Below are 23,784 nucleotides of genomic sequence, written 5' to 3' on the forward strand. Positions count from 1 at the left end.
GCAAGTTAACCTTTTCATTGTGGCCAAATGTTCAGGCATGATCAATTGTCATCCAAACAAACCTTTCCATTGAGTACTACCGCAGGTAGCGCAGCCTTAAAGGCCACGGTGGAATACAAATGTGATGGAGGCTGTGTGCAGAACTGACAGCATTGTCTCTAATTGCCTCTGTGGGACTCCCTGTTTTGGAGATAACAAGGTAGCTTGCTTCATAAGAAATGCATAGAGGATGTATAACAGTACCTGCTCTGTATGGCCAGCTCAAGTGGCATACAGTCCGACGGAAGCATCAAAGCAGGAGCGCATGACCTATTACCGATAAAAGCATCTACTAATAAAGTGGAATTTTGCATAGAAGATCCATGATAGAAGAAAACATCCTTGAGCATATTTAAAAGGTAATTAACAGACATTAAATGAGGTATTTCTGCATTAGGAGAGCATGTGATAGCAGCATGACATTTAAAGGAAAGATGCAAGAGACAGAATGAAACACATTTATCTTGCTTTGTGCTTAAGCAGCTAATTATAATTTAGCTTTCATTAGTGTAAAAATGCTTCATTAGCTGTTGAAGGATAATGATACAGCAACTCCATGTGGTTTGTAAATGGTTTTTTATTAGCAAAATAAGGGAGATGAGTCTACAAAGATTCTCCATCCGTGGAGAACATACACATACATTGACAGTTGTGGCAGTTTTCTTTATATGAACAGATTCCAGGACCATATTTTATATCGCTCTTCTTGGCAAAGTAGTGTTGATCTAAAAATCACAGACCAGGCTCCCTTGACCGTTCTTAAGTTTCCATCACCTGAATGTAAGGCGTCATGGATTGCATCTCATATCCAACCCAGGGAATGGCGTCAGACCTCCCTCGCCCTTACAGCCATTATTTCTGTGATTCAGTTTTTCTCTCAACACCAAAAACTTTCCTCCAAAATACATTAAAATATACATTAAAATGTGCCAAACCCTGGTCTTTGTACTTTTAAACACTTGAGCGTATTATAAAGCTCAACTTACCATTTTCCGAATGGTTGGGAAGAATGGATATTTTGTACAGTTTAAAAACCAGAACCCCAGATCTGCAGGGCAAAATGTAACAATATACATATCAGTATTGTACTGTGTGATCGGCCAGCGAGGCCTTCCATTGTCATGGCTGGTGGGGGGGATGGGAGTAGGGGACTGTGGAGGCTACATGTTGGTCACCATGGAGACCCATGTACCTTTTAGACCAGAGGGAAATCTTCCTCCTCCTCCCGATAGCTCAGTGGTGTGCACATAGAAGATAGCAGGGACACTAACGTATGAAAACGGTTTACCTCTTTATGTTTAGAACAATTCAGCAGGCAACAGAACAAGCATCGGGACTACGACCGCAATAAAAGGCATGCGAAGGCACAAGTACCAACAAACTGGACTCAAAGTCGTACCCCTTTTCTTCCCTTTCGGTTTTGAAGGGGGAAGGAAGAAAAGAAGCATTTCCACCAACAGCGAAGTTTCCTTTTCCAGAGACAGCGGCAGAAGGAACAGCAAAAAACATGATCTCCTCCTCCTCAAAAAATTTTAATTTTAAAAAAGTGTGCGGAAATTTCTGCGGTGACGTTTTTTACAATGATACAAACATCCTACACAAATGTCGTAACGCTAGTTCAAAAATGTTCCAAGACAAAAACATAAATAAAGCTGTTAAAAGTGGCATATAGTACAGCACTGGTCCGTGACTGATCCTCCCCGACTCTTCTCATCTTCCCCCACCAAAGATGCACAATAAACTGGCTCCACTGCCTGAGGACAGAAGAAGAGGAGAGAGAAAGAAAACCATGAAGGACGTTGAAAGAATGAGGAGGGATGGGTGTGTGAGTCTTTTTAGAAAAGAGAGATTTTGGAGAGCTCGACCTTTCCGCTATCATTTCACAAACATCTAAATGGAGCAGAAAATGTATTTAAGCCTCGGATAAAAGAAAGGCACTGATTTCAGCCATTTAATTATGCATTTGATTATCATGGATTAGTGGTCAAATTCAGCTACGCTCCTCCATGATTCTGAAAGCTTAAGCTGTGGAAACTAAACCTTTTGAAGCCAATTTGTTAAACACATTTGAGAGAGAGAAAAGCCAGAATGCAGGCACGCACTTAAAGGACCATTGTGTAGGATTTGGAATATAGTATTCATAATTATAGGCGTTTTTTAGGACCAAACAGTTCTGGTATCTCCCTGAGAACTAGTACCGTACCGTTTGCGATTTCGGTTCAATTCGGCTATCGTTCTTCTGCCACTAAATCCTACACACTGGGCCTTTAAGCCAGGCTCCCACGGTTTCCTCAGCAACTCCCACTGCGTCCTGATGATGAACAGTCAATAACGCTGACATGTGCCCTCATCCATGACACAGAGCCACATGTGTTCATACACACATGTGAGCCAGGCAAAAGGGTGTGCTGCGGTCGAGCTCTGGTTGTTAGAAAGATTAAGGAGAGATGATGGTGGTGAAGAAGAGTTCCTTACCAAGAAAAAAAGGTTATCTTCGTCGTCATTCTCCTCAGAAGAGACCACAGTCTTTCAGGTTGTTCTTGATGATGACGTCGGTGACAGCGTCGAAGACAAACTGCACATTCTTGGTGTCTGTGGCGCAGGTGAAGTGGGTGTAAATCTCCTTGGTGTCCTTCCTCTTGTTCAGGTCCTCAAACTGACACTGGATGTAGGCAGCTGCTTCCTCGTACGTGTTGGAGCCTGGAAAAGAGGTACAGAGTCAGGAAGTCAGAACATAGGAAAAGGGATTGAAATTGTATACTTGTATTGTGTTTAGGACTTTAGGTGACATGGCTGGGCTTCATCCTGCTAACTGGGCATTCGGCTTGTTCTTGTAAAAAGGAGGAACTATGTGAGCATTTCTTGTCATATGGTTGCATATCAAAGCTGATTGCTTACAGGAGTAGTTAGACAATGGCTCATTCATCAACATGTATCTTGTTTAAACAAAGTCCAAAGTGTAAAATAGAGGGGTTAAACAGGGGTTAGGTGCTGAACTACTTCTTGGCCGGGAGCTGTAACTTCCTGAAATCTCTGTAGGTTGCTTGTCAACTTCATGTAATGTCAAGACGGCAGGAAGATACAACCCTCTCTGACAAACATTTTCTGTAAAATGCTGCCAATCTCACCAGCGTATTCTGGGTAGCAGATGGTCAGAGGACTCTTCTTGATCTTCTCCTCAAACAGGTCCTTCTTGTTGAGGAAGAGGATGATGGAGGTGTCCGTGAACCACTTGTTGTTGCAGATGCTGTCGAACAGCTTCATACTCTCGTGCATCCGGTTCTGAAGGGGGAAAGGAAAAAAGGAAAGATGATCATTGTGTTTCGCCTCGCTGATCCATAAACATGAATTGATTCCAGTAAACAGAGACAAAGTTCCCCGCTGCGTGCGAACACAGAGTGCCTGCTATTATGTTATTCCATGAGTCAGAGGCTGGAGCGCTCACCATCTCCTCGTCCTCAGCCAGCACCAGGTCATAGTCGCTGAGGGCCACGCAGAAGATGATGGCGGTCACGCCTTCGAAGCAATGGATCCACTTCTTCCTCTCAGACCGCTGACCGCCGACATCAAACATTCTGGAGGGAGGAAGGAAGTAAACACGTCATCAGCATACAGACATACAGACACAATACAAGCACTGTTTATGAAACCCAATGGCAAAATAAATGCCGTGGCTCGTCTGGTCTTGCTTCAGTGATGACAGTAAGTGATAGAAAGAAAACAGAAATTCTTTGTCTGTTGTTACTTGAAAACAGTTTTGGTAAAATCTTAACAGTGTAGAGAAAACTGCTTACGTTAAAGTGTTTAATGTAGGGCCATTCTCTATAAAAGGCACACCCAAGTGACACATGTTGTATACATCTTCATACATTTCTCACGTTCAGGAACGATTTCTTTCAGGACGAGCAAATCCAACAATGAAGAGCACTTTCAAATCCGATCCCAAAGGGACACTGTATGAAACAATCACATCTAAATGCTTGCAGATGTGGCCAACAAAAGCCCCATTTAGCTCCTGTAAAAGCTCCTATTGGTTTACTGAACTGCAAAAGCCACATCTGGAAACACTATGGTTTTAAAAGGCAGGACTGGGGAGGGATTGTTAAAGAAGATAATGGACGTATATAATTGGTGCGCAAATAAAAGAAGTAATCACATTTAACTCGTCAGAACATGTGAAAGAACGACATCCTTGTTCGTAAGGTCGGCCCCATTTTCATTGTGTTTATCTTCAAAGTCATTAAAGAGGACATATGATGCTCATTTTCGGGTGCATATTTGTATTTTGGGTTTCTACTAGAACATGTTTACATGCTTTAATGTTAAAAAAAACGCTTCATTTTTCTCATACCGGCTGTGCTGCGGCACCTCTATTCACCCTCTGTCTGAAACGCTTTGTTTGAGCTCCTGCCCCGCCCACTCGAAAAGCATGGTCTGCTCTGATTGGTCAAGCTGGCCCACTCTGTTGTGGTTGGTCAACTGAACCAAACTCTTCCGACTCCGCTCCAGCTCTGCTCTAACTAACTTTGTTTGAGAGCGTGCCAAACTAGCCGCTAGGCAGATTTTTAGCAAATGTGTTACTTGGTGACATCACCATGTTACAGAAGAAAAGGAGGGGCTTTAAGCAATGCATTTCAGGCAGTTCAGGAGCAGTGTTTCTGTGGGGGAGAGTAACTCCCTTTGGCGTGGACTTTGGGCTTTGTTTTTTGGTCAGCACGGACCCTCGCGGATGTGAGCAGATGACGATATTTACGCCACGCAGACCAAAGCGGACCCTCGCAGACACGCGTAATGAATTGGCCTCAAAGGAAAGGGAAAAGGCCGAAAAGCATAATAGATCCTCTTTAAACTGTTAGAACCATGAAGAAGGAATACTTTGCTTTCGGTATAACTGGTTAGCTACTGCTGTGTAATTCCTACATTACATAAAGCAATGACTACTTTACAGAAGTACTGTAATGTGTTGTAATACAGCTGTGACAATAATGGTGTGTCATCATGACAGTGTATTTTAGCCGCTGCCTGAAAATCGCAAAAAAAAGGCGAACGGAAACCTCAGTAAGGCTTTTTATCTGAGTATTTATGGACCATATTAAATGTATTTCTCTTCTGTTTTGTGGCCCAACAGTATGAATTTCAATGAGACTGGCATCAGCTACCAAACTTCTGCTATCATGATATCATCAGACCTGCTGCCTCCACTTCCTGTCTGTATTTTTTTTACAGAGGGCCACAACTGAGTCATCGCTGATGCGCACGACACCTTCGCAGGCTGTGTCACAACATACAGCTGTACATGTACAAGGGGAATTTCTATGGGAGTGAGTGAGTCAGCGACAGGAAGGAAAGCTCATTAAGCCATCGTATGAAAACACTTTGAGGCGAAGCCAGTTGTTACTGTACAGCGGAGGCATTCTCACTTGAAGTGCAGGTCCTTGAATGTGAAGTGCGTCTCCACAATGCCCGTGGTTTTAACCCGAGTCCTCAGGACATCCTGCTGAGTTGGGATGTAGGTGGCCTGGGATATCCTGTCCAAATCGTTCAAGTAGCTGAGAGAAGGACACAAAGAAAAGGACGTGAGGAGGGACAAAAAAAAAAAACATCAGAGAGAAAAGGGAGTGAGAAAGACGGCAGGAGGGGAAACAAAATGTGTCAGAAGTATCAAGTGTGTAACTTCCAGTTGAACAAACAATTCCCGATGCATATCCATATTTCAGACTCTGTTTGAAACCGTATACGTCTTTGTGGAGCAACATCTTACAAGAAAATGAGTTCAGCGTATATCAGATGACACGTTATGTTAAATTAGGACGCGAGTTTTTAGAAATGTGTCATGTCAGTTCCAACAAAAGAGTTTCGACCAAACTTACGTAAAGATAAAAAGCTGAACACGCGGTTAACACAAGATAAGTTACATATTTTGCCTGAGGTAAATTTAGACATGATGGCTTAGTGGTTAGAGCTGTTGCCTCACAGTAAGCAGGGCTTGGTCTAGTTAAGTGAATGAGTTTTTTGTCCCACATTTTGCCAAATACCTGTTGAGATGGATAAGTTGCACTTTCAGTTCAGTTCGCTGTTGGAAAATACTGTAAATATAGCGTACACTTAAACAGAAATACATTTTTTTTTAGGTGAGCCTTTCTTTTAGGAGGCTAAAATAAATTTTTCTGCTGCCCCCGTCTACACATTGCTTTGCTCCCGTGCTGGTTCTACTGTCTGCTTCTCCAAACTTGGGGCGTGCCGACCGTCATCTACTGTAGGTAATACATTGACTATGGATAAGTACCTCATACAACCCCACTTCAAAACACCTGAATCATCCCTTTAATGTGAGTTTAATGTGAGTGAGATTGGAGCCTGGTGGTCTATGTGTTGCTGCTTGCAAGCTTTAATATCTGTATAATATGTGTTGTCACTGTATGGGCACATATGCTGTAGTCATACAGGATGTCCCACATAAACCTACATCTTCACACTCTCTGGGTGTATTATGACCCGAGCAAATACCTCAAGGTTACTGCTGATAAATCACAATGGACAGAAAGAGATTAGTGACCTCTAGCCGCTAGCAGACAAACACAAGTAATCTCCCCTTCACGCAAACAAGCCCGTTGTTTGTCTTCCAAAGGTATTAAGTGAAGTAAGAAACACACACGCTTTTGCAATGGTGTTTTCCTATTCATGAAAAAGCCCCTGGACAGCAGGATTAGAGGAACCAATTAGAAAAAGGCCAAAAGCTCCCTTGGCCTGCGACGTAACCGCTGATGTCTGCTCTGCTGCGGCACGACAAGGCAAATGGCTTTTTTCTCCTAACAACAACAACAGCAACAAAACACAGGAGCTGCCTTGTGGTGATGATATCATTTTGTTTCAACTCCAAGGGCTCTTGCACAATATATAAAAGATTCAGGCTGGTCAAGGAAAAATAATGGAGCAGTTTAGATGCAGATTTTTCCTCTGTGTTGGTGTGATCACTTCTTTTTAAAGCATGTGACAAATGTTCCTGCGCTGAGGTGGAAGGTCAAAGATTAAATTGTCTTTCCAGGCACCGCTCTTCAGGCTCGGTAGAGGAGGGCAAATATTGACAGAGTAAAAGTCCAGACAGATGCATGGTGCTGTAGCTTTCTGCTCTCTGAGCATGGGTGAACGCTGGGACAACTTGTGTTTGGCAAGTTGAGGCGGCAGCTTTCTGCGCGTTTGCAATGGAATGGCAGTAATTTGGGCGTCTGGTCAGCTGATGTGACTTTGTCATTAAAAGTTGTTGACATAAATCGGTGTGTGCAGGACCACCGAGTCTTTTCAGTGACTCATAAATCTTGGAGAACCATGCAACTGTTACCTCGGTTGTTTGTGTGTGTGTGTGTGTTTGTGACTCACTATGCTGCCGAGTCATTGAGCTGATATTCGCGGGAGCGGCTGAAGCAGGCTTGAACACCTCCGTCCTTCCACAGCCGCTTAATGACACCGGCCAGCTCTCCCGTCATGAAGCCTTCCTCCGCTGAGCCCGCCAGCACAAACAGCTGCCGTGCGTCGTCCTGGGAGAGGGAGCCGCATGAAAGTCAATATCATAAATCAACCATCAAAGTCATTAGACCACCATTATTATTAACATGAATCTGCGGAAATGCCAGTCAGAGGTGTTATAAGGACATTTTAGAGCCAGCTGTTGATCAAATGACCAAAATGATTTGTTCTCCTATGTCGTTGTCTTGTGTGTAAGCGGGGACATTTCTCACTTTATAAGTGCAAAAACGTCACGTCGCCTAATTTGACTTGACTTAAAAATATAATTTAACCTTTTTCCTCTCCACCCCTCTTTAGCATTGAACTATTTATGTCATTTTTAGGGGTAAAGGGGGTCTTTAAGGGGAGATAAATAGTCAACAGTAGATGTCACATAGAAGTGGTGTACATCATCTGGAAGCTGGGAACCTGAAGGTTAATTTGAGCTGTAGCTCAAGTTGTTTTAGTCAACAAAAATGAAATTAATTAATTAAAATATTTTTTTAAAAGTGTATAAGGGCTTAGAACATAATTATATAAGTTCGTGATGGCCATTCCCATGCTCTATTATGTCTCATAAGTTGTTGTAGCAATTTTTGGGTTGACACCATTTGTTACACAGATTTGGTGCTAAATTTAACCATTTTTTACCACTAGAGAATTGATCAAAATGATCAATAATCCATCCAAAATACCACATTAAGACACCAAGACCTTGAGGAACACCATAGAAAAAGCAATGCTGTGATTTAGTTTCAAAAACTTTTGGCATTTGGAGATTTCTGCAAAAATTGCATTTTTCAGCGATTGGATGGTGAGCACTTCTGTTCTGTAAACTGCTCAGAAACCCCCTTATTGTCAATCTAGCTAGGAAAGCCATCCATCCTCTGAATGCTCTAGGTCTCTAGTTTGTGGCTGTAAAGTTTAATGAGGCTGTGATTATCCTAGAGGTCACCACAGGTCATTTTATACAGTGAGGTCAAATTTCAAATAAATCCCTACAATGAAATGTCTACTATGGGGACTAACATCATCACACATGAATACAGTTTGGCTCATTGGATCCACAAGAGTCTCAGCTTTACAGTGATACCCAATTTATGTAATTCCAAGACTGTTTAGGGAACCAAGTATGCAGAAATATTCAAATACACCATTTTAGAATAGGCGAAAATAACGTATTTTTGCCCTAAACTGCATGTGATTATGATAAAGTGGACATGTCTGTAAAGGGGAGACTCGTGGGTACCCATAGAACCCATTTTCATTCACATATCTTGAGGTCAGAGCTCAAGGGACCCCTTTTGAAAATCGCCATGCCAGAAATTTAGCCCAACTTCGGAAGAGGTTAAATGACTTTTAGACAACCTGAAAAGACCTCTGACTACATTCAAAGACTACTTTCCCAGGAGCGTTTGCTGACAGACTATTCAATGTTAGTACCCGCTTGTTTTCCAACACCACAAACTCCCTTCGGGTTTCTACTCTAAACCCACCAAATTACACTCCCCCTCTCTCCGTCACTCACAGCTCTTGCGGCATCTCCGAAGTCGATCTTGAGGCGCCCCATGGCTCTGATGATGGCAATGATGGACTGGATAGTGTTGCTGTAGACCACAGCCTTGTACTGCTTACATTCCTCTTCTGAGTAGCCGGCCTCGTGGATGATCCTGCAGAAAAAAACACGGTCAGCTGTCGAGCCATTTTCCAGCACTGCAAAAAGCTTGTCTGATACAGCAAGAAACAGAAAATAATCAGCTGCAGCCCTAATTCTATCCATTAACTAATCGTTTCAGCTCTACTTGTTAATTGGATCAATTCATTGTTGGTTTGGTATTTTCATAGGATTCTGTGATAATCAGAAAATACAGAATATCACTAGACTTATCCTTTCATTATTTAAAAAGTGCATAAAGTAACTTTCACCCGCTAACAATATAAATGTAATCCTTCAGCGGTATCATGCTAGAATATAAGTAAGGGATAATGTACAGCGAGTCGGTCATTGTTGTGGAATGTCGGGGTTTATTTCACAACAATGACCGGCTCGCTGTACATTATCCCACATATTACACGACTGCTTACTTAAGAAATCAATAATTTGACACAAAAATGGTCCTCCAGAGTCCGACATCAGAACTGCGCCCATAGCAACGGTCTGTTATACATAGCAACGGTCTGCTATAAAGAAATAACAGACCGTAAAACCCCTTTATTGACCAATCGGAATAGAGCATTCAACAAAGCTGTGTAATAAGTATAAATAATGTCCTTAAATCAGACAGATGCAGTACCACGATATCTCTCAGCACACTGGTGTTCCAGTGGATTTATGACTGTTCATGGTAACATTTCTACCGGAACAGTGTTGTCACAGCTCTGCACATCATTTACCGGTAAAGAGACAATAAAAAAAAAAAATATCACAGCTGAACAGCTGCTTAGAAATGTATAAGTGAAATGCATCTGACACGTGTATTTCTGCTGATTGATGAGTATCCATTGGGGTGCTTATGAAAAAACGTAATTCATATTTAGGACGCAGGCAGCATGTGGATGATGTATAGGCAGAGTTTAATACTAATGTATTCTGCTGGGTTGTCATCATGATCCATTATGCACGGTACCTGTTTGTGATGCGACTCATAGAGCGTAATATCACCCAGAGAGACGCCGTAAAAGCATGATTGGTGTTTGACACTGTTTGTGTTGTGGGAAATGAATACTCTCTCTGTGTGCCATTATATGCACATCTGACGAGACAAGTCATTGTTTATACACTGGATGAAAAAAATAAAAATTGTTTTGATTGTTCAGATGCAACAGAAGACAAAATGAACTCACTTCATCTGCTTGACGATTGTACTTTTCCCTGATTCACCAGCACCTGGAGAAGACAGAGAAGACAAAGAGGTTTATTGGAGAGTGTAAATATTTCAGGAGGTTAATGTTGCCCGTAACGAGCCGAGTGTTTTCTCTTTCATCTTTTAACCCCTTACGTCACCCAGCTCACTTCCTTTATTTGCACATTCCCGAGGAAAGCACTTACAATGCTTCCATACAATGATCAACGACAAGAAACCAGGAAAAACCTGAGCATAACCACCAAAGGAGAACTGAGAAACATGAGTGTGTTCATGACATCGGTGTTTAAAGGGGACAGCTCATGCTCATGTTCATGTTCATACTTGTATTTTAGGTTTCAATTAGAACATGTTTACATGCTTTAATGTTCAAAAAACACATTCTTTTTCTCATACTGACTTTCTGAATATACCTGTATTCACTCTCTGTCTGAAATGCTCCGTTTTAGCGCCTGTCTCTTTAAGCCCCGGATTTGACTACATAGCGAACACCACTGTGAAGCTACAGAATGATATAACAACTCAAAAAACTCAGACCAACCCGACGTGAAAACGCAAATGGCCCCATCTAGTGCCATTGGTTGTAAGAGTAACGTATGTACATTGGAAGTTGCAGTTTGTGCAGAAATAAATGATGCAGCTCTTTAAGACAAACAGAGGTTTCCTGGGTCTTGTTTCCCGGCTGCTGAGTGGAGTGACGGGGGTTAACTCGGGAACGAATAGCGTTACCGACTCCGGTCCATGCAGGAAAAGTTAACACAGTGGTTTGTCCATTCTGGGCTACTGTAGAAACATGGCGGTTCTGTGAAGAGGACCCGCTCCCTATGTAGAACGGCTCATCCTAAGCTAACGAAAACACAACGATTCTTAGTTTCAGGTGATTATAGACTAAAGAAAACATCATGTTTCACACTGTTCCTTTAAAAGGAGTCTGGTTTGGCCTCTGCTCCAGTTAGTTCCTGCCTAAAAAACTGATTAGTCAATTTCAATGGGTTCGGTCAGATGACTTGTTTTGTGATAACGCTTGCTCTACTTTAGTGTTACTGAATCTATTGTATTAGGCAACTGTGTGATTGGAAGTTTATCAGCAAAATCATCCAAAAAGGTTCTTGTTTTTAACGTGGTGCCCAACCAACCACATAAAACAGATTATTATTGACAGTGTCGTGAAGTGACGAAAAACATGCCGTCATCTCAGGATGTGAGGACACTCGGCGCCGGCGACTAATTAGATTGACGGTGGTGTAGCTGACCGATGAGACAATACTATGAGGAAGAGAGCAGGGGGGGTCGGGTGGGGAGAGCATACCGTCGGCACGCCTTTTGCTTTCACAAACGTCACGGCGCCATGACAACTGCTCTCGTTATACCCAGGACATCTCTAGTGTGAGGCCCGCAGTCACCTGAGGAGGCTTTGTGGTTGTGAGCATGACATGTTTGGCCTCCACTGGGACCATTATGTATTATGCATCTGCTGCTCTTTTTCCTCTACTGTAACCAGTCACTTGGAAAGTGCCCTTTTGTAAAAAATGATTTACAAATCAAAGCCATCTGTGATGCGTCCTCACAAACCACATACATTAGACTCTTGTCCTCTAATGCATATTACTGTAAACTACATTAGATCTACTAATGTGCACTCAGTGTCCTCGTATTACAGACTTACAGGGAGGTTATGGCGAGGCAATAGGCCGGTTGTCACTGACGTGGCGCTCCTCTGCCATATTTCAAGCCACTTGAGAGTCGCTATTCGCCGAGTAAACACCCCCGACTTCTCTCTCGGCTCTAGAAACCGAATAAGAGGAAGTGGAATCATATCACGAAGTCTACCGCTATCTGTGACCTCGTGATGCTGTCAGCGGAGACAAGATGGTTTGCTCTTGCATAATAAATCATCTGCCCAATCTAGTTCCACTTTCCTTCATGTTGCAAAAACAACAAAAAAAAAGACACTAGTTGAGCCTGCTTCACGCTGTAAGTAACAGCTCCCTCCTGATATATATATATATTTAAATGAAGACATAAATATGCTGCAGTGTGCACACTATCTGTCTGCATTCCTACAAACTTCCCCTCAGCAGTAACTGCATGCTGATAGTACAGCCCTGGCACTTCACCTTCAGGATAATTGGATGTGATTCACCTGAGGACACATTATTTTAATTACGTGTCACCACTCGGGTGCCGGAGAGCCCTGGAGGAAGGGAGGGGGGGTGACGGTACCGTGGCAGCACCCTGTGCTCTGAGGCCAAACACTGGCTGTGTGAATCCCTGTGAGACATGAACACAGACGGAAAGATACCGGCTGGCCGGTGAGCTGGCACAGTTGCACATCTCTCGGCATGCCCAGAAGCCATTTTCACAATGCCAAAGACACTTCACATACCAAACGCAGTGGCTATCAATGTGGGACGCATGAAAAACCACTTAAGGCGGGCTATGAGCTCACACTAACGTTCGAGGTAGCCTCCTTATAAAGGAAACTTTTAGCTAACCCTAGTTGACTTCTGTGTAGGGATGTTCCTAATGACTAATTTCCCTGACGTTTAAACTTAGGCCGTGTCGACATGTACACAGGTATTTTTGTAAACGTCCACACCCAAAGGTCAAAGGTTTTAGGTCAGGTTAGGTTTAGCTTTTGTAAAACTCTGGACAGGGTGAAGATTTTTTTTTTTTAGCAGACAGGGAAAATGTAGTTTTTGGCTTGTAATGTCAGAGTGTGCGCCATTATCTCTTTTGTGAGATGTCAAAAATGAGGTGACATGTCGTGCAACGGCGGCATAAATACATCCATGAACGGCAGACTTGGCCAAATAACCTGCTAACAGGAGTATGTACATGTTTACACATAAATGTACAGTTACTCTTCCACTATATTGAGGAACAGAGACGTTAGACAGTTATCGACAGCAGCTTTAAAAAAAAAAAAAAGGTAAGGGTGGAAAAAGAATTACGATTCATTAATTTCTTTCTTTGATTTTAAAATAGATTTTTTAATGCCAGAATCGATATATTTGCTTCATTTGAGTCTATACGGATGTAGCAGGAAGTTACCGCTTTTATTGTTGTAGTCTGAGTAACGTGACGTCATAACCGTTCCGTATCCGTCAACCAAAACAAACAGCCGCCGGCCGCAGCGAGCCTTTATTCTTTGATTTTTGGGGTTTGCTGGAAAGAATTTAATAAATAATTCCTGACAATGACCGATATATTTGACTTCAGTACATCTCTGGCTACATACATGCTAAAAATCTAACATTTTTACTGTATTAATTTAGAGAATTTTCCAAAGTTAAAGTCCCTAAAAGTGTATGATTTGACTTTTTTCCATGGTCTAGTGTTAAAAAAGTTAACAAAAATCACAATATATCGTAATATCGAATCGAATCAGCACCCATGTATCATGATAGTAGCCCTAAAAAAAGAGTGCTAACTTTGAGGAAGTTTTAGTGAACTGCTGCTTCAATTAAACGGAAAGGATAATGTGCTTCACATCGGTTGAGAAATACTTGAATGTTGTAATGACTTTATAAATAAACAGTGACGTTTGATGAATCATCGTGGGAATCTACAGTAATTGTGAAAAATGTAGTGGCAAGTTGTGTCAGAGAAATCTTTTGCCTTTACTGTTCATAGTACAGAACCCTCATAGAAACACCAGTTTACAGAAATTGAAACCAGTGGCACAACTACTATGGTAATAAGTCTACTAACTCTAATGGTTAAAATTGGACGAACACCATAAATTCAGTGTCTGAGTCTTCAGTATTATCGATGAGACGTGAGCTCTGAGCTTATGTAAGTGACTCAGCTCTGGCCTCTCTACACCAGTGATATCATGAGGGTGTGGACATGTCAAAGCCTCTAAGCCTGAGGAATACAAAACACAGAGTCGTCCTGACTTTGACTCACACACACACACACACACACACACACACACACATAGAAAGACCTTTAAGGGTTACATGGCACCACGTGCCTGACCTATCGGTCCTCATGCAGAGTCATGTTACACACCCACAGCTTTGATACACCCACCCTAAAACAGCCACAGACTCCAAACCACTGGAACAGCTGGTTTCTGTTTCTGGCGGTTCAAACTATTTTAGGAAAATCCGAGCTAACCAGCCTTCCAATGAAAACGGAGGGTGTTTTTTTCTTCTTCGACCACAGAGAACAGAGACGTTTCTATCTACCAACCGCAAACACATCTTTTCTCTTGAAACTTCCCCTTGGTTGAGCTGCCCAACGCAGCGAGGACGGGGATTTATAACAATGGCAGTATGGAAACAAATGTGATTAAAATGGCTACCATGCCTGGGCCTTCTCCACTTATAGATTAACCAGATGTTGCTGGAGATGAGAATTAGCAATGGGTTCTTGCATTCCAACCAAGTTAAAGTTAATATATATGCCCCACTTTTCAGGACTTTTTTGGACATTTTGGACTGAAAATGCGGTTGAGTTTGTGGCTAAAAAGTATAGAAGCAAAGAGACGAAACTTCTGATTCTAATTTCGTTGACGCATTAATGCAACTTGCCATTTTTAGGTTGTAGCGGGCTTAGTTTCAAAGCTAGATAAAGTGAAGATACTGGCATCTTATGAAACTAGAAAACCTAAGGAATCCATTGGTACCAACCATGTCAATACTAGCTTGTCGCTAAGGAGGGTAAATAACGCTCCAAATTCAGGCAAAATTTTGGCGAGGAAAAACTGGCATGGACATTTTCAAAGGGGTCCCTTGACCTCTGACCTCAAGATATGTGAATGAAAATGGGTTCTATGGGTACCCACGAGTCTCCCCTTTATAGACATGCCCACTTTATGATAATCACATGCAGTTTGGGGCAAATCATAGTCAAGTCAGCACACTGACACACTGACAGCTGTTGTTGCCTGTTGGGCTGCAGTTCGCCATGTTATGATTTGAGCATATTTTTTAATGCTAAATGCAGTACCTGTGAGGGTTTCTGGACAATATCTGTCATTGTTTTGTGTTGTTAATTGATTTCCAATAATAAATATATACATACATTTGCATAAAGCAGCATATTTGTCCACTCCCATATTGATAAGAGTATTAATACTTGACAAATCTCCCTATAAGGTACATTTTGAACAGATAAAAAATGTGCGATTAATCACGATTAACTATTTGAAACGTCTGACAGCCCTCATCAATATACATTCTTTTGCAAGGGGGTTTGGCAGGCTATAGCCCAACACATCCACATTTAGGGGAGCAGTCCAAGGACTTGAGGAGGGCTTGGCACAATGTGCAAACCACATTAGTGATGCCACATTAGCAGCAGGAGCCCAACACCATCCACCCCCCTCTCTCTCTCTCTCTGTGTGTTTTCCACTCTTACTCTGTCATCCCTCTTCCTCTTTTACATTCTCTGTGCCTCCTACAGTCATTTTCCCATTATGATATATTCTTCCTCTCACTCACTATCCAATTCCTCTTTCCCCCCTCCCCCTCTCTGACAGGGGGGGATTTAAGTATGAGTCACTCATGAAGGATTCCAGGAGCCTCCGAGCAGTGCTACCCACCAGGGGGAAATGACCAGAGGGATCGATCTGCCGACAAGCAGGTCGATAGCTAAAAGATTGTTTCCCACACACACACACTGGCACAGACAGAACTATTCACAGAGATGTCTAATGATGCTTACAGCGATACTGGAATGCGAACAATTTAGCTTCTCTCATGTTTATTGTCTTTAAGATGCTACATGTTTGGCAATGCCGGTTAAAAAAAATATGGCAACAGAGAACAAATGTTAGATAAAGGCTAAGGATTATTAATAATATCTTCCCACCGTTGCATGCCAGCTATAGAAAGAGTAATTAGGCTGAGGAGATTGTAATCTATTTTAGCATGTAGATATGAATAGTAGGATAATTAGGTCCTGGAGATGATGGAAATAAAACGAGAGCCAAAGAAAGAGCGAAATGAGAAATATGTTCAGGGGAGAAAAAAAAAAATCCCTCTCTCTCTACAAAGACACCTGCCAGCTAGTTTGGATTCGACTCACAGAGATTCAAATCATTTTCATGTAAATCGGGGGGGGGATGTTACGTCAGCGTAATGATTTCACGTCAGCGACAGGGAGCACACATAAGCCTGTGATTAACATTTAAGACAGAGGAGGTGAATGAATGAACCTGCCACTAAGAGGGTTTGCTGTGTTTACACAAATATCTGTTTGGTAGGGGTCACCTCCATGTGATACACAAGATGTTTTTCTTCTAGTAGCATATCTCTACAACCCCCCTGCCAGCCTTTCACTGCCAAGCCACATGTTTTGCTGACTATTTTATCTCTGTTGACAGGGTGTGTTTAGAGAAACTCCAGAATTGCTTGCTTACTCCAAAACAGTATCTATTCAGTGACTGTTTATAACCGCAAGGTAAACAACTCCGAACTGTGGCCTCTCTCTGCAGCAGAGCTTTTTCATTTTTAATGCTTTTAGTCATTAGCTAGTGTTCTCCTCTTACAGCCCTTTCTCCCGCTGTCCCAGCCTGCCCGTGTGTCACTTCAGGCGGGTAACCTGAAGAGGCTGATTGGATCAAACGAAAAAAGGGCAGGAAGCGGTGCCGAGGCGGCCACGCGTGGGGGCCCTGGACGATACGCCTATCTACTGATTCGATACCATCACGATACTTGGGTGCTGATTCAATATGTGTTGCAATTTTTAAGTATTGCGATTCGATATTACGATTTATTGCGATTTTAATAACTTTTTGTTAACTTTTTTAACACTAGACCATGGGAAAAAGTCGAATCATACACTTATAGGGACTTTTTATTTTGGAAAAAAATGTAATTAATACAGTAAAAATGCTTGATTTTCAGCATGTATGTAGTCAGAGATGTGCTGAAGTCAAATATATCAGTCATTGTCAGGCATTATTTATGAAAATCGAGAATTTACCTCAGAAATTAGTGATATTTTCTTTCTAATTTATAAGACATGTAATGTTTTATACTTTTGGTGAATATAATCCAATCAATCTTATTTCCATATAAATATTTTGTATATACAGTTCCCTTTGTTAACACCTTATTTTGAAAACCGCACGTGTATACTTCCACTAACTTCGCCAAGTCCGTCGCTAGCTCTCCCGTCAGCTCCGTTCACTTTATTTATCCATGGTCAGCTCCATCGGGACTGTTTAAATGCATTTAACATAAATGTCAGTATATGGGTGCTCTACAGTTGTAGCGTCAACCGATTTGACCACGGAGATGAGAGTGAGGGCTGGCTTGACCGCACGTTACCGCAATACGATAACGTTTCCGTTCCGTGACAGAGTTAGCTTCAGCTTTAGCCGTGATGTCTAGCTCTGCTTTTCCTGGCAGTGTGTGAAACCCAAAGTGTTTCCATACTTTACTGTATGTGTAGTGTTTACCACTTTGGATTTAACATGTGAGGGTGCAGGTCGCATCCATGCAGACCCTTCGTGTTGTTATGTTTTGGCTCGCAGCGGTTTGTTTTGGTTGACGGATACGGAACGGATATGACGTCCCGTTACTCAGACTACAACAATAAAAGCGGTAACTTCCTTCTACCTCAGCAAAGACTCAAATGAAGCAAATATATCGATTCTGGCATTAAAAAAATCTATTTTAAAGTCGTAAAAAAACGCGATACATACTGTAGGTGAATTGATTATTTTTTCCCACCCCTACTGTCACGATGGCTATTCTACCAAAAACCAGAGTGGTTAAATGTCTTGTGTCGGAACAAAGTGAAGGCTGATGAAACCTCATATTCCACCCTACAGCAGCATAGCAGAAACTTGACCTAACTTGCTCGCTTCAATCAGCAAGCCCCATCTGGCCTCCAAGCACCTGAGGAATTTGGTCTATCTTTAGAGACAAAATATGTACATACGTGTTCAAACAAAGCAATACCAATGACACACAACATGTTATATGTATATTAAGGGTGGGAAAAAAATCGATTCACCTATGTGTCACGCTTTGTTTTTAACGATGACGGGAGCGACAGACTTGGCGAAGTTCACAGAAGTATACACGTGTGACTACGTCCGGTTTTCAAAATAAGGTGTTGACAAAGGGAACTGTATATACAAAATACACATATGGAAATAAGAGTGATTGGATTATATTCACCAGAAGTATAAAACATGACATGTCCCCTATAAGTTAAAAAGAAAATACCAAAAATTAATTTAGAGATTTTCCAAAGTAAAAGTCCCTATAAGTGTATAATTCAACTTTTTCCCATGTTATAGTGTTAAGTGAACAAAAATCGCAATAAATCATAATATCGAATGGCAATACCTGTAGAATCGCAATACATATCGTGATAGTACCCAATCAAGAGATAGGTGTATTGTTCCAGCCCCAATATATATATCCCAAGAAATGCAAAGAGAGATGTGTGATACAATACGAATGAGAATGGTAGAAAAAAGTGTTACGCAAAGAACGTGAAGTAATGTTTATCTTGCTCCGGCTCACAAATCTGTCCACAAAATCCACTTACAGCTCTTATTCTGTGCCTTGTGTCAGATGTTTGCCTCATATTGGTATTGGCTTCAGCCTCCGTGTCCTGGTAACCCACATACCATGTGTGTGCATGTCAACATTTCCCAAAGCTAGCCACCTAAGGGCTTGATGGAAAAGTTTTTCACCTACGGCCTCTATTTATAAGGATAACAGTGTTTCCCCACATGTAAGTAATGCCTTAAATTTACACATGGCTGCTTTCTAAAAGCAAGCAGCCGACGAAATACATGTAATGAATGCAAGAAATTAGGACTGTGCCATTCATAATACATTCCCCGTGGTTGATTTTAAAGAGATATATCAGTTTACCGAAATAATAGCCTGTGGTGGATTCTTAGGCCCTAACATGAGGAGGTTTTGAAAAAGGTTTGGTACACAAAAGGTCAGTCAAAATTGGCCACTGCTGAGAGTAATGAAAGGGTCATGAGGCCACTATATCTCCATCAGCGTGTCATGTCACACAGCTGCTTACTTATTAAAGTTGATCAATGGCTATTTAGTTTAAATGACTGCTATTTTAATGTGAGGCATCTAACTAGAACTAGCACTTTATTATTATATGTAATTTTCTGCATTTGTTGCGCAAGATGCTTCACACATCTATGTATGTTTCTTAATACTGGTGTGTGAATTTATTTATTTTTTATCATTTGTATTTATTTATTATATTTGTATTTTATTATTATTATTTACCTTTTTTCCTTATTTAAATTTATTTCTCATTATCACTACTATTTATTTATTTATTTGTATTCATACATTTTTTAATTTATTTTATTATATTTTTTAATCTATCATTTTTATTCATATTTTTTATTTTATTATACTTCTTTTTCTTCTCCTTTGTTTTTGAATAGTTTGTTTCTACATTTACAGTTATTATCCGTTTTATGTACACATTATTTTATTTGTTGTGGTTTAGGTTGTTGTATGAAACAATAAAAAACATGATTAAAAACATTTTCACACACTGTCTGCATTATTGTCGGTAAAAACGGTTTTATATTATACTCTGCTTAAAGTCATTTCTTCTCATCAACAGAGAATATATTGAATATATATAAAACATAAAACATATCCCTGCAAACTATATGTAAGCTGTTCAAAAACAAAAAATTACAGCAGGTCGACGGTACAAATGTGACATTTAATACCAAAATAACTTAAAATGAGGCATCCTGGTTACCTAGTGTAACTGCAATGTCCCTGATTTGATTACATGTCATTCTTATTTTCTGTCACATTATTTATTTATTTGCACTATTTGTATTGTTTACAACTTCCAGCACACTTGACTTGTATGTAGACATTTTATTTTATTCTTATTTTATTGTTGGTCATTGGTGCTTTTTATGAATATTTACATATACACCTATATTTTCACTACTTGTTTAAATAACAGTCCTGGCTATTCCTCACCTTTATTTGTTCAGCCTTGTTGTCCTAGCTGTTCAGTGGAAGTACATTGAGATATGTCTTATTATTGAACTTGAGATGAGAAGACAACAAGGTGTCAAACACAAGAAAAATGTAGAAGATTAATCCCTTTAGCCTCTCATTAGTCTCAACATTGAATTTAAAACCAGGGATTGGACTTTTAAACACCTCAAAATGACTGGACCCAACAAAGTTTTGTCACATTGAGTCAGGCCTGGGCCCCTACTGTGTCATAGGCCTATTTTCCCTGCATTGCATTGGACTAGACGAGAGGAAATGTGCCATTGTTGAACGGATTTAGTCAATACAAATGGTCTATAGAGGAGGCTGAATGGATTTAAAGCCAACAGCAGGGAAAAAGAAACTTGCCATGTATGTAATTCTGACTGAAAATTTGAATAAAACAAATTAAACACAAATTGGCGTTGTGTTTTTGATAATTTGGCGTGTAATGTTTAGTATTTCTGTTTGGAAATAACATTATGTTGCGTTTAGTGACCATCTGACTACATAAATGCTGTAAACCAAACATTTTTACTGTATTAATTTAGAAATTTTCCAATGTAAACATAAAAAAGTTAACAAAAATCGCAATAAATCGGAATATAGAATCACAATACATATCGAACCGGCACCCAAGTATCGTGATTGGGAGATAGTCAATACAAATGGTCTATAGAGGAGGCTGAATGGATTTATAGCCAACAACAGGTGGGAAAAAAAAGAAAAAAAACTTGCCATATATGTTATTCTGACTGAAATTTTGATTAAAATGAATTAAAACACAAGTTAAACACAAATTGGCGTTGTGTTTTGTCATATTTTGGCTTGTAACTTTAGTATCTCCATTTGGAATTGACATTATGTTGCATTTAGTGACCATCAACATTTTTAGTGTATTAATTTAGAAATTTTCCAAAGTAAACATCCATAGAAGTGTATGATTCCATTTTTCCCATGCTCTAGTGTTAAAAAAGTTAACAAAAATCGCAATAAAATCGTAATATCGAATCGCGATACTTGCGGAATCGCAATATCGGCACCCAAGTATCGTGATTGGGAGATAGGTGTATCGTCCCATCCCTAGTATATGTTCCAAGAAATGTGTTTCAGAGGAAATGTGCCATTGTTGAATGGATTTAGTCAATACAAATGGTCTATAGAGGATGATGAATGGCTTTAAAGTCAACAACAGGTTAAAAAAGAAAGAAAAAAACTTGCCATATATGTAATTCTGACTTAAAATTTGAATAAAATGGATTAAAACACAAGTTAAACACACATTTGTTGTGTTTTGTCATCTTTTGGCTTGTAACTTTAGTATCTCCATTGGGAAATAACATTAAGTTGCGTTCAGGGACCAGAGTTGACGGTTAACTGGAGAGTATGCTCGCGATGCGGAATTGAAACTCCCGTTAACACTTCTCTCAACTCACACCACCATTTAAAAAACTGACCGTTAACCAGTAAACGAACATTCGCTCAACCCCCTCTTTGTGTACTGTAAAGCTCCCAACTGCTGTGGGCGAACACACACAGCGAAGTTCGCCCCACCGAACCGAACCGAACCCCATCATCATCTTACCGAGCAGCAGCAGCTTGACCTCCCTGGCCGCCTTCTCTCCGTCGTCCCGCAGGTTCCTGTCGATCATTTTACTGCGCTCCACCGCCGCCTTGTCCTCGGTGCTCAGCGTGCATCCCATCTTCGATCCTTCAGACCCCAGACGGTGTAAAAAAAAGATCTAAAATACCCACATTAAATGGTTAAAACTCGCCTTCGCCCCGCTCACACACACGCCCTTTTTTTTTTTTTTTTTAAATGACAGGCGATCGATGTGTTCAGAAAGGGGGACAAAAAGGGAAGCGGTTTTTAAGATGTAATATGTCGTTTCTTCTCCCGTAAGCGGTTAAAATCCTCCTCGGAAAGAGGGAAAGATGTGTTTGATAGTGAAACAATTCCTTAGTGATGTCTCCTCCACCCGTTCGCCTCCATTCGTTGCGGCGGTGACTGCTGGTGTTGTGTGTGGAGCTTCGACTGAGAGCTTCGACTGAGAGAGCTGCTGCTCTGTGGAGCTCCAACAGCAGCATCAACGGTCACACTTCCGCTCTGAGTCTTCACAATAAAAGGTGTCATTTCCCACAAACCTAATATTAAAAAAAGACTAAAGATTTACTTTATTAATTTAACTATTTTTTATTTATTTGTAATTATTTCTTATCATCACAACTATTTATTTATGTACTTATTTATTTATATTTATATTTATTATTATTACCTTTTTCTCTCCTTAGCTTTTTAATAGTTGTTTTTTAATTTACAGTTACCTCATCCTCATCTGCAACCGCTTATCCCGTTAGGGGTCGCGGGGGGGCTGGAGCCGATCCCAGCCGACATTGGGCGAAGGCGGGGTACACCCTGGACAGGTCGCCAGTCCATCACAGGGCTGACACATAGAGACAGACAACCATTCACACTCACATTCACACCTACGGGCAATTTAGAGTCCACAATTAACCTAATCTGCATGTCTTTGGACTGTGGGAGGAAACCGGAGTACCCGGAGAAAATGCGCGTGCGCGCGCGTGCGTGTGTGTGTGTGGGGATACAGGTGAACCCTTGGTGACCCTGTTGACCTTTTTGTAACCCTAGGGCTGATGTTAATTATTGGTAGTTGTCCAAAGGTGTCTGCTGTAGGTGTTATCAGTTGCTCCACAAAAAAAAAAGAAGACCCCATCCTGTGGATCCTGATGCAGATAAAAAAATACAGTTGTATCCCTATATGTGAACTCCGTTGTATCCAAGAGTTGTCTTTTTATTACAGTATCATTAAAAGTTCAAACAAACCCCTGGTCCCTGTGACCAAAATGTTTTTGCCTTTTTGGTGTTGCCACAGAAGACCCATACTGTTGATCCTGAGTCAGATAAAAAAAAAAAGTAGGTTGTATCCAAGATGTTATCAGTTGCTCCGTAAACAAAAGAAGACCCCACTCCTGTGGATACTGCTTCAGTGAACAAAACACAGTTGTATACCTATATGTGAACTCCGTTGTATCCAAGAGGTGTCTTTTTTATTACAGTATCATTAAAAGTTCAAACAAAGCCTAGTGTGCTGTGGTCAAAATGTTTATGGCTTTTGATGCTGTGGTGGTTGGTACTGTTTGCAGGCTATATCAGCATGGATCCTGTAACCATATGTTTGTTTGTGAGAGGGTGTATGGATTAGCGTTGTTCGTAGTCGATATTAACATGTATCCAGGACAAATGGTGTGAGAAGGGAAGTATGTCATCTCCTTCATGTCATCTCCTAAAATTCTTTATGAGATGTATCTGTGAGAGGGGGTGGGGTACGGGGTGGTATTGTTTGTAATAGATATCAGCATGTATCCAGGGACAAATG

General features: G+C 40.9%; 1 protein-coding gene across 1 annotated transcript; it reads right to left on the minus strand.

Annotated features, from left to right (window-relative positions):
• Positions 1–598: 598 nt before the first annotated feature.
• gnai1 (guanine nucleotide binding protein (G protein), alpha inhibiting activity polypeptide 1) lies at positions 599–22,452 on the minus strand. Its single transcript, XM_074624955.1, has 9 exons — positions 21,972–22,452; positions 10,387–10,429; positions 9,071–9,212; positions 7,417–7,574; positions 5,460–5,588; positions 3,485–3,614; positions 3,168–3,321; positions 2,515–2,739; positions 599–1,793 (listed from the first exon to the last, which is right to left on the minus strand). Exons 1-8 carry the CDS (start codon positions 22,087–22,089, stop codon positions 2,549–2,551), a joined length of 1,065 nt encoding a protein of 354 aa, XP_074481056.1. The 5' UTR covers positions 22,090–22,452; the 3' UTR covers positions 599–1,793; positions 2,515–2,548.
• Positions 22,453–23,784: the final 1,332 nt, after the last annotated feature.

Source organism: Sebastes fasciatus, chromosome 23 (genome assembly GCF_043250625.1).
Source record: "Sebastes fasciatus isolate fSebFas1 chromosome 23, fSebFas1.pri, whole genome shotgun sequence".
In the NCBI taxonomy this organism is placed as follows: Eukaryota; Metazoa; Chordata; class Actinopteri; order Perciformes; family Sebastidae; genus Sebastes; species Sebastes fasciatus.

Excerpts from the sequence above, each read along its gene's own strand:
- gnai1 (XM_074624955.1), bottom strand. The coding sequence starts at position 22,089 with ATGGGATGCACGCTGAGCACCGAGGACAAGGCGGCGGTGGAGCGCAGT. Across the intron at positions 3,615-5,459 it reads TTCAAGGACCTGCACTTCAA|AATGTTTGATGTCGGCGGTC; the intron begins GTGAGAATGCCT and ends TCCTCCCTCCAG. Across the intron at positions 2,740-3,167 it reads CTGCTACCCAGAATACGCTG|GCTCCAACACGTACGAGGAA; the intron begins GTGAGATTGGCA and ends CCTCTTTTCCAG.